The sequence below is a fragment of the Palaemon carinicauda genome, chromosome 16, assembly GCF_036898095.1.
Source record: "Palaemon carinicauda isolate YSFRI2023 chromosome 16, ASM3689809v2, whole genome shotgun sequence".
In the NCBI taxonomy this organism is placed as follows: Eukaryota; Metazoa; Arthropoda; class Malacostraca; order Decapoda; family Palaemonidae; genus Palaemon; species Palaemon carinicauda.
The window spans coordinates 137,971,681-137,982,970 of record NC_090740.1 but is presented as its reverse complement, the minus strand read 5'-3'; the positions used below and the strand labels follow the sequence as shown (position 1 = coordinate 137,982,970).

Genomic DNA, 11,290 nt, shown 5'->3' with positions numbered 1-11,290 from the left:
GTCAACCAGGTAGCAGAATTTACACGTGACATCTCCATTGCTCCCCAACTCTTACGCCCCCTGATGAGTCTCAAGAGAACATTTGTCCGGATTTCTGACTATGATGAAGCCTTTCAACGTGTCAAGTTAGCCTTTACCAGGCCACCAGTTCTAGCCCTCTTTGACCCAGTCCTACCCGTCGTTCTTCAGACAGACGCTTCCCGCCTCAACGGCACTTGATATGCTCTCTAGCCAGACCACGATAATGGGCACATACGTCTTCTTCAGTGAGGGTATCATTTTCTCGCCGATGCAGACATGTTACACTACTATTGAGCTTAAGATGCTAGCTGTTGTCTGGGCAATGTCAAAGTGTAGGCTATACCTGGCTGGCCTACAGCACTTTACTCTAAAGACGGATCACCGGCCCCTCATCCCTAGTCTGAACAGCTATACACTGGATGCCATCGGGAACTCTCATTTCCTGCGTCTAAAGGAGATCTCTCCCTACTTCTTTACAGTTGTTCTGTGTTCCAGACGCATTTTCTCTAGCCTTAGTCAGCCACACCACCGTAGCGAAAGCAGATCCTTCGTATACACGTCTACTCTATTGTGTCACATCAGGATTCCCTCGCAAAAGATATGACCTGCACAATTCCTTACTCTCATATTGGAAACTATGGAGCAATCTCTATGCTGATGGTGACCTCATCCTGTATGGAGCAAGAGTTGTTGTTCTTGCCGAATCTCGCCACCGCACCTTGTCTCACTTGCGTGACAGCCACAGAGGTGTGAAAGCAACAAAGCGCGGAGCAAAGCAGTCAGTTTTCTGGCCCGGCATCAATTCTGACATTGCCAATACAGTCTGAGCTTGTGAGGTATGTCAGACATTGCAGCCATCTCAGCAGCAGGATTCTCTGCTGAATGACGACAATCCAACAAGACCCTTTGAGTCAGTTTCAGCTGACTTTTGTTTTTGTTGCAGGGAAGTCTTTCCTAGTCGTCCTCGATCCCTTATCAGGATGGTCTGTTGTCACCCCCTACAAAGGTGATACTAACGCTTCTAATACCATCAGGATCTTCTGCCGCTACTTATATGAAGTTGGTGTTCCTCTTCGCCTTAGGAGAGAAGGAGGGCCACAATTCACCTGCGCAAAGTTCAATGGTTTTATGAAGATATGGGGAGTTTGACATATGGTAACCTGACCCCACTACCCACAATCGAATGGTCATTCCAAAGCTGCTGTGAAATTAATGAAGCACCTCATACTGAAAACTGGCCCGTCTGGCAACATCGATTGTGAAGATTTTGACCTTGGGTTGCTGGAACTCAGGAATACTCCTAACTTTACAGGACGCTCCCTGCTCAGATCCTGTATGGCTGGCCTGTCAGGTCATGTATTCCTGCCAATCTAAAGGCGTTCTCCAAGGAGTGGCAGGTTAATACTTAAGACTGTGACTGATGTGCTGCCGCCCACTACGAGCAGGAAAAGCCCTAGTATTATCCGCATGCCCACTCCCTGCCCAAGTTGAGCATTAGACAGCAAGTTCAGATTCAAGACCTGACTTCTCATCGTTGAAACAAAGTTGGCATCATCATAGGCCATGGAAAGTCTAGAGACTATATAATTCGTCTCCCTAGCGGTCGTGTGTGGTGGTGTAACCTACATTTTCTTCATCGAGCGCCACCCACTTTTGGTGACCAATCTCTCCTTGTCCCAGTGGCCCCTTGCTAGGACCTAGAAAGAAAGTTCTTAGTTACCATTCCATTCCTCTTGTGGATATACCTCGTTTCTAAAGATTCATAAAAAAGGAATCTGCTCGAGAATGCATTAGAAGGCTGAGGGGGGAGAGAGGTGTAGGTACACAAAAAGACACATTTCACGTGTACTAGTATTATCATGATTATTATTATTGTACGTACCATTAAGTGCATTATTATGATTATCATTATTTTTCGAATTGTTAACTATATTATGTACTTCCAACCATTATTTCAGATGTTACATATCACTAGATTAATTCCTGTAATGTTATTGTTATGATATGGCAACATTGAGTCAGCACTGGCAACACTTATCTGTTGTGTTCCAATGATGCAGTCTGTCTGTCTTCGTCCCTTTGGCTGATAATTTATCTTTTCTAGTGTCTCACCTTTCTTGTGTATATACTCTAATGTACATTGAGAACCTACTTTTTGAGTTGTATCACTAGATTAATTCCTGTAATGTTATTGTTATGATATGGCAACATTGAGTCAGCACTGGCAACACTTATCTGTTGTGTTCCAATGATGCAGTCTGTCTGTCTTCGTCCCTTTGGCTGATAATTTATCTTTTCTAGTGTCTCACCTTTCTTGTGTATATACTCTAATGTACATTGAGAACCTACTTTTTGAGTTGTATCTTTGCCCCACTAATCAACGTTAAGATATTTACCCCCAGGTACAATTTTGTAACCTAAAAAATTAACCTGTTTATAGAAAAATTTGCACTTTGATTTATTCATTTCCACACCATTACGTCGCAATTCTTCTGAAATTTTACGAATATTATTATTATCTCTTCGGCTGTTTTCCTGTAATTATGATATCGTCTAAATAAACAAGAACATTATGGCCAATTAATGGAGACAAATTGACAACATAACTCTAGAGAAATGACTGGGAGCATTTTTAATGCCAAAACGAAGAAAATTAAACTGAAATAGTTAATCATTTGCTATAAATGCCGTTTTACATTTACTGTCTTCCTGAATAGGTATTTGATAGTATCCACATTTTAAACCAACAATTGTAAAATATTTAATGCCCCATACCTTCATAAGTAATTCTTCGATCGAGGGCAATGGAAATGCATTATCCTTAGTGACTAAATACAACTTCTTATAATCAACACATAATCTTACCGACCCATCCTTTTTCCGAACAGCTACATTTGGAGTAGCCTAGGAGATTTGCTCTCTTCGATAATCCCTTGTTCCTTCAATCGATTAATCTCCCCCTCTCTCTCTCTCTCTCCCTGGAAATGAACGGGTACTTTATAAGGCCTTGACCTGATCGGCTATGCCTTCCCAGTTTCAATGCTAAAGGGAGATTGATCAATCCTCCCGGGTAGCTCATCTCCAATTACAATTACATCGGAATAATTATTGACAATGTCCCTAACTACAGGTTGATATTCTGAAGGACATAGTTTTCACACTTGCATAATCAGAATCTGAGTGCGTTCGTCTGTGCGATCTGGAGTTGTGGCTCCCAAGATGTATTTTTTAGCAATTTCATATAACTCTAATTCACACACAGAATCACTTCCTCACATTGCTCCTTTATTTGACAAATTAGCTATCGATATATCAGCTCTGTTCTCTTTTATTTCCAGTAAGCCCTCTAAGATTACATGCACCCAATTGTCATAGGGTATAACAATGACCTTGGTTCATTCCAAGAGAGGCCGAGGGGTCACTGATATGCTCGTAAGGGTCAGGGAAAACAACACTTCTCTCTCAGGTACAGCTGTTACCTTACTTAAATTTCTCTCTGTGCCCCCAAAATCACTTACTCTCTCATGATTTTCTATCAGCAAAAAGCACCCTAGATAAGGAAATCAATTCTTAAAATAGTTTCAATTCCAGGAATTCCCAAGGTGGGCAGGACAAAAGAATCAGGTGTAAACTTCAAAGATCCTAACTAAAAGTTGACGATCGGTGTATGGCTTATGCATAGCTTTTGTCCTCCTGGCATGTCGAGAACGATGAATGGCGCTGACTGTAGGGAGTTTGAGGAGAATCATTTAGAAATCAGTGAAGTGCCAGCTCCTGTGTTGATCAGTACTCGAATAGATTTATCTGGTAGGTCCATCCTAACTTCTAATATTTATAGCCGGCTATCACGATATATGGGGCACTGGCCAATGTCCTCAGCTGCTATGCCGCAGTCCCCTGGTCCTCTAGCTAGTGATGCGGGGCTGATGTGAGGCGTATCAATGGAGGTCCCAGTGCCTACTCTACCACGTTCGTCGTCACCGCTTCCTCGGCTGCTACTTCTGATGTCATGCGGGGGGTCAACAATCTCCCTCGTCTCCCCTTCATCTCTTTCCTTCTCCTCGAATATCAAGAGAGGTGAGGAGTGCGTGTGCCACAGCCCGCATGCTGATTACGTTTTTTGCTAGCCACTCTCGAGATAGATGACTGTAGGCCTGACAAGTGTATATATATATATATATATATATATATATATATATATATATATATATATATATATATATATATATATATATATATATATATATATATATATATATATATATATATATATATATATATATATATATATATATATATATATATGTATATATATATATATATATATATATATATATATATATATATATATTGTGATGGCTGGCTTTGACCACCACTCAAAACACTACACTTATCAAATAGTATTCACCATCATACAGTACTAAGTCCACTAAAGGTGGAATAGTAACCAAACATCAATACGAGTGCAAAGTCAACTCAAGGTGACAAAGAAAATACCACAAAAATTTACTTAATTTTAATACATAATAACAAGACAGAAATAACACCTGAACCACAATAATACAATAATAAATGATACACACTCAATCTTAACTCCCTGTAAAAGAAAACAATTATACGATTACAGAAATATCATCAACACATGCATACTAAATGGAGAGAGGGTCCAGAAAGGAGAAGGCCAACGAAAAGTGAGAACATCCTAACAAATACAAACTAAATATCCCTATCAAATTGACGATGGCTGGTGTGATTGAAAGGCTTTCACAAGCTCCACTAATGACGTCAGCTGACTATCAACGGTCGTGATCACGATACTTAAGCAGGTATAAATATTATTACCTTGGGACAGAGAGGTCCCCTTGGCTTTTACTTAACCAAGGGCAGTGCACAAAATGTTAAGATGATCTGGGTCCTTGCTGCAGAGAAAGGATGTACCATTTGTCTGTACGAATGAAACGCAAAGGGCTTTTGATAATTTAAAAAGAGTTTTAATTAATTTCCCTGTCTTGAGAGCTCCTGATTTTGACCTTCCTTTTTCTCTTGCCACGGATGCAAGTGACGTTGGTGTAGGAGCGGTGTTGTTGCAGAATGACGAGCAGGGAGTTTCTCATCCTGTCGCATTCTTTTCAAAAAAATTGTCCTCCGCCCAACGTAGGTATTCAACTGTGGAGAAAGAGACTCTTGCGTTAATATTCGCTATTAATCATTTTCAGGTTTATCTCTCCTCCTCAGATACACCTATTAAGGTCTTGACAGATCATAATCCCGTGACCTTCATCAGCAGATACAAAAATAAAAATCAACGATTGATGAGGTGGAGTCTCATGCTGCAAGAATGGAATTTAGAATTTTCCCACATCCCAGGAAAAGATAATATTGTTGCCGATTTTCTCTCTCGCAGCGTTGAGTATTAGATTATTGACAGAGGGCTATGCAGTTATTAAAGGTAGTATCTGTATCGTTCTAATTAGTGTGTGTGTGCTGTTGAAGTGGGCACGTAGTGAGTAGAAGTAAATGTATATTCAAGATTTATTAATCATGGTTTGCTTACAGAAGACTATAACGTTTTGGGTATATTATACGAGATCTTTAAGGCTAAAAGGTGAGGGTGATCACTGGTACTTTCTAATGATTGATTAATTAGATGGGTCATGGGCTCAAGGGTCTGTAGCACAACACAGCCTTTTTTTAGGCGCTACAGGCTGGTGTATGAGTGGTACCCTAGACTGAGTTAAGGTTAATCTACTAAGGTTTAGAGGTGTCAGGTACGATAAGGTTTATAATAAGCTAAGAAAAGAGATAGGCACTAATCTGGTATTCTGTATTTTCAGGCTAATAATTACGCTTCATCGAGTTTGTTTGTTTGTTTGCGCAGGGGAGTCTTGTGGTGGTCTTCTCTGTGTCATTCGGTGTGTGTGTATGTATTGGACACTATGGTGATAAGTGTGATATATAACACTGAAATAGACAGTGGTTTTTGTGATCAACATTTATTGATAGTGAGTGATGTGTATCCCTGAAAATGAACAGTGTATTGAGTGTGGAAAAGGTTATTGCTTTTGGACTATATATACAAAATCCGGTTGTTAGTGCAATGACTCTTAATTAAGTTTATTAACGATATGAGTGATTTGAAATTTTTAGGTTAAGGTACAAAAAAAATATACAAAAATAATTTATATACAATAATTACAATGAGTACAGGTAATGGGAAGCACAGACACATAAATGATCACAGCATAAATTCAGATAACATTACAATATCAAAAACAGAAAACTTAAACGTTCAAAAAAAATGTTAAATAAAATAAGCAATATTCATCAACAAAAAACAAAACACAGTAAGCAGCAGCAATGAAAAATTAATAAAAGAATCTTCTCATTATTACACTGGTTCCTCCAAAATACAAACATTCATAAACAATCCCTGATCCTCGAGGACGTCCATCGAACACTGCGGGAACTACCACGACAGTGTCGATACGACAGCCACTTTGCTGCCACCGAAGAATAACTCTTCCAAACCATCTCGACCTCGAGGACTAGGTTGAGGACAATTCACCACCAACTAGGAGATACTCCAAAGCTGTGTCTGCTGCTCTTTCTCGACTGCATTACGAGAACTGGTCCATCTGGCTTCCCAAACCTGACTAAAGCTTGTCACTCACAATGTGACCAAAGTAAACAAAGACCCCTACCTTAATAAAGAAAAGGGCAGTTACAAAAAAATTGAAACTAGGTTGTTTCACAGTCAAACAACCTAACGCCTCCACACTCAAAAAAAAAAAAAATTCAGAACATTTTTTTTTTCCAGATCACACTCTTACCCACCCCCAAAGATGTCACAGAGCCATCAGCCAAAACAGACCCAATCCTGTCACGGTCGCCATTGTTATGAGCCGCCTTAATGGTTCAACAGGTTCTTTTAAAATACTACAAGAATTGGGACTGGAATGAACCTATGGACTGCAACAACCAAAGGGGTGGGTAAAACAGAAAATACTCAAGTTCCTTAACCTAATTTATTATACAAAAAATATACAAAAATAATTTATATACAATAATTACAATGAGTACAAGTAATGGGAAGCACAGACACATAAATGATCACAGCATAAATTCCGATAACATTACAATATCAAAAACAGAAAATTTAAACGTTCAAAAAAATGTTAAATAAAATAAGCAATACTCATCAACAAAAAACAAAACACAGTAAGCAGCAGCAATGAAAAATTAATAAAAGAATCTTCTCATTATTACACTGGTTCCTCCAAAATACAAAAATTCATAAACAATCCCTGATCCTCGAGGACGTCCATCGAACACTGCGGGAACTACCACGACAGTGTCGATACGACAGCCACTTTGCTGCCACCGAAGAATAACTCTTCCAAACCATCTCGACCTCGAGGACTAGGTTGAGGAAAATTCACCACCAACTAGGAGATACTCCAAAGCTATGTCTGCTGCTCTTTCTCGACTGCATTACGAGAACTGGTCCATCTGGCTTCCCACACCTGACTAAAGCTTGTCACTCACAACGTGACCAAAGTAAACAAAGACCCCCACCTTAATAAAGAAAAGGGCAGTTACAAAAAAATTGAAACTAGGTTGTTTCACAGTCAAACAACCTAACAATATATATATATATATATATATATATATATATATATATATATATATATATATATATATATATATATATATATGTGTGTGTGTGTGTGTGTGTGTGTGTGTGTGTGTGTACATTGCTATTCCTGATGGTTATTGCGCCCTTTTTTTCAAACAAAAGACCCCGCCAGCAAAGACCGGTCGACACCCCACAAGAGTTGGTACCCTATCCAGAGCCTCACTACCTGGCCAACCACCTTATACCCATCTACTCCCCTGAGGTCTCATTTCAGACATCTTCAAAGATACCACATGGCCGCTCAATAGTGCCACAAAGGAAATCCTGGAGAAGTCAGGAGGTCTATTGATTGTGGGTAGCGGGAGACAAAACCAAGTCTGATGACCATTACGACGAAAGTCACCTCAATGACAACCGCCCACCTGCCCGACCCTCCTTTTTTGGGGAGGAAAGGGGACACCTCAACATAAGAGCACCGGGGCACAGTTCTTCGCTCTCCAACCTCCATCAGTGCAGGACCTGTGATACATTCCCCACAAGGGAAGAAACAGTGTCCTTTATATCAAGGGAACGAGATTGCTATGTCTAACCATCGTCCAAGGTTCATCCAACTCAACGTTAACATGTTTTGACTTTAATCAACAATATCTTCCCCCGTTGTGCTCCCCTTTTCAATATTGTTAAATGAATTATAAATATATATATTTTATTTTTGTCGGTATTACTTTTCTTATAGCCGACTGGCGACCTTTCCATCGTTTTTTTTTTTTTCATGTCCAAAGTTCCTTACGTAACGCTGGTTTCACAAGGCTGGACGTAACATTAGTGGCGACCTTTCCGAGATTCGCATAGATAGTGATTTCAAGTTATTATTTTTAATGTAACAACTTCCCTCTTTTCTGTCTTTAGCAACGAAATGAATCTCAATTTCCTTTTAAAGTAAACTCTTTTATCACTGGAGTTGAAAACCGTGGAAGAAAACAGCCAAATCATTTTAATTTTTAGAGGGGGTTAACATTTTCTGTTTATTTGTGCATCCGTTTGCATCCATTTTTAAAACCATGAGGTAGGCTTCAGTTTATATTGCCAGATAGCAAACCGTCTGTGGAGAGTATGTCTTTTGTTTGTTAACACAGTGGCTAAAATTTCGCAATGTATTTTGCAATAAGTTGAGGTTTAATGTAGTGTATGAAAAAAAAAGTGAAGTTTTGGAAATTCTAGGAAAAATGTAATAGGCTAAGGCCTAATTTTTGTGTAGGGTAACGGCAAGAACACGTTGCATTTTATGTTATTTCAAACTTCTCTTAATCGTTAGTTGCATAAAATTTCCTTTTTGTAATATTTCGTTGGATAAATTTCTGTGTCATATTTTGAAAGAGATAATTGTCATTCAATTTTGTTGAAACTGTTAAACGAAAACTATAAGGGATTTAACATTTCCCATTCAACTCTATTTTTCAGTCAGGGTATATGATCTTTAAGATAAACTATTTAGGAGGTATAATTCCTCATATTAATTTTCTTGTTAAAGGTAAAATATGTAAAGAGGTTGTTTTCTTTGCGAAGCAATAAGCAAACTCATTGTCATTGTTTTTTTTATTTAATTTATTTTACTTTAGGTATAAATACAAACTTAGCCTCAAGTCACAGAGTTGCAAGTGGTGGTGTTGCAAGAACACACCCACACTTTTTTACAAACCCATTTTTTTATGTCTAGCATAGAGGATCCCTCATCGGTGTAATTCCCTTTTTTATGCCTAGCATAGAGGATCCCTCATTGGTGTAAATCCATTTTTTTTTACAACTAACATAGAAAATCCCTCATCGGTGTGATTCCATTTTTTATGACTAGCATAGAGGATCCCTCATCGGCATATTTCCATTTTTTTATGACTAGCAAGGAAGGTCGCCCATAGTTGTGATTCCATTTTTTATGACTAGCATAGAGGGTCACCTATAGTTGCAATTCCAGTTTTTTTTATGTCTAGTATAGAGGATCAACCCTCGTTGTGATTTAATTTCTTATGACTAGCATGGGGGGTCACCCATCGTTGTGATTCCATTTTTTATGACTAGCATAGAGGGTCACTCATAGTTGTGATTCCAATTTTTTTCATGTCGGGTATAGAAGATCAACCATCGTTGTGATTTAATTTCTTATGACTTGCAAATAGGGTCACCCATCGGTGTCATTCCTTTTTTTTTTGTTTGTGCGTTTAGCATATAGGAGTACCCATTACAGTGACTATGCTTTTATATATTGTCTAGTATACAAGATCACCAATCGCTGTTTAATTATTTTGCGAGCCTTCCTATTCAGCCATAGTCCTTTCCTGACAGTTATTTTTTATAGCCATTGTGCATTTTGCCCAGCCTCCATGTTTATCCTTTCTTCCGTGAGACTCTTGCATAGGATAGAGCGTCTTTCTCATCCGTGTATTTTCTTGCATGGTTAATGGCGTACCTTGAGCTGTTTAAGTTTGATCTGGTCCCTGTCTCCATAAGGAATTAGCAAAATGACTGCCGCTGAGTTTCAGGACTTTGTGGCCCTGGCAGAACGACAAGGTTATGAAGGAGAGGCATTGCAAGGCTATTTGCACGAGCTTGTGAATGGGGCCAATTCCCAGAGAACAGTCGAGCAAAAAGAGTTTGAGTGAGAGAGAGAGAGAGAGAGAGAGAGAGAGAGAGAGAGAGGGAGAGAGAGAGAGAGAGAGAGAGAGAGAGAGAGAGAGAGAGAGAGAGAGCATGAATTGAAGATTCGGGAACAGGATACCCAGCTGGCACGGCTAAACATCCTTCAATCCAACGTTGCTAAAAATGGGCAGAGCTTCCCCTCCCTGCCTGTCCACACACTCATTCCTCAGTGGGATGACAAAGATCCTGTTAGCCGGCTAAATGAGGTGGATATCGTGTTTAAGACGTGTACTGTAGTGGAGGATATGAAGGCCCTACTACTGTCAAAGCATATGGCGGGGAAAGGGAAGGATGCTCATGCTACGCTCCTAGCCAATAAACAGGCTACGAAGTGCGCTACTTGCAACTACCTCTTAGAGCTCTTCAAAATGGAGGACTTCTACAGGAACGCCCCACAAGCACTCTCAATTTACATCTCTGAGAAAAATCCAGCCACGTTTAGAGCATGCTGCGAGTGTGCTGATGAGTACGAGCTACTCCAGTTCAACTCTGGGTCCCTCAGCTTAGTCCAATCGGGTAAGTCTAAACCCAGGAAAATCCAATCTCCCCTACTAAGTGTGGCTATTGCAGGAGATCAAACCACTAATAAGCCAACTGTCGGCTGAAGCTATCCAGTTAGGCGGGTGAGCCCATGAAGCAAAAGAATAAGCCAAAGGGTTAGGTGGAGAAGGGGAACTATGCCAGTGCAAACAACGAGGTTTGTAAGTGCTACAGACACAAAGAATTACTCACCATGTCCCAGCAAATCCTCAGCCTCTACTCTAGCTGCCTTCTCAATCTCTATCCGAGAAGCTTCAACGAGACAACCCGCTATTGGGGGGATTACAGTAGCTCTGCCTGAAGGAGATTGCTCTCTGCAATTGGTCAGAGCATTATAGGATGCTGGTGCAGACGTTTCGTTAATCTTATGGCACTAGGACCATCGCATGATGGTCCGTT

At 39.8% G+C, this 11,290-nt stretch overlaps 1 protein-coding gene across 1 annotated transcript in view; it reads left to right on the top strand.

The window, feature by feature from the left end:
• The window catches only part of LOC137655590 (uncharacterized), a 551-nt gene extending 332 nt beyond the window's left edge, over positions 1–219 (top strand). The window contains exon 2 of the mRNA XM_068389490.1: positions 1–219. This exon is cut by the window's left edge and continues 109 nt beyond it. Coding sequence (XP_068245591.1) covers positions 1–219 — 219 coding nt within the window.
• The last annotated feature ends 11,071 nt before the right edge of the window (positions 220–11,290 follow it).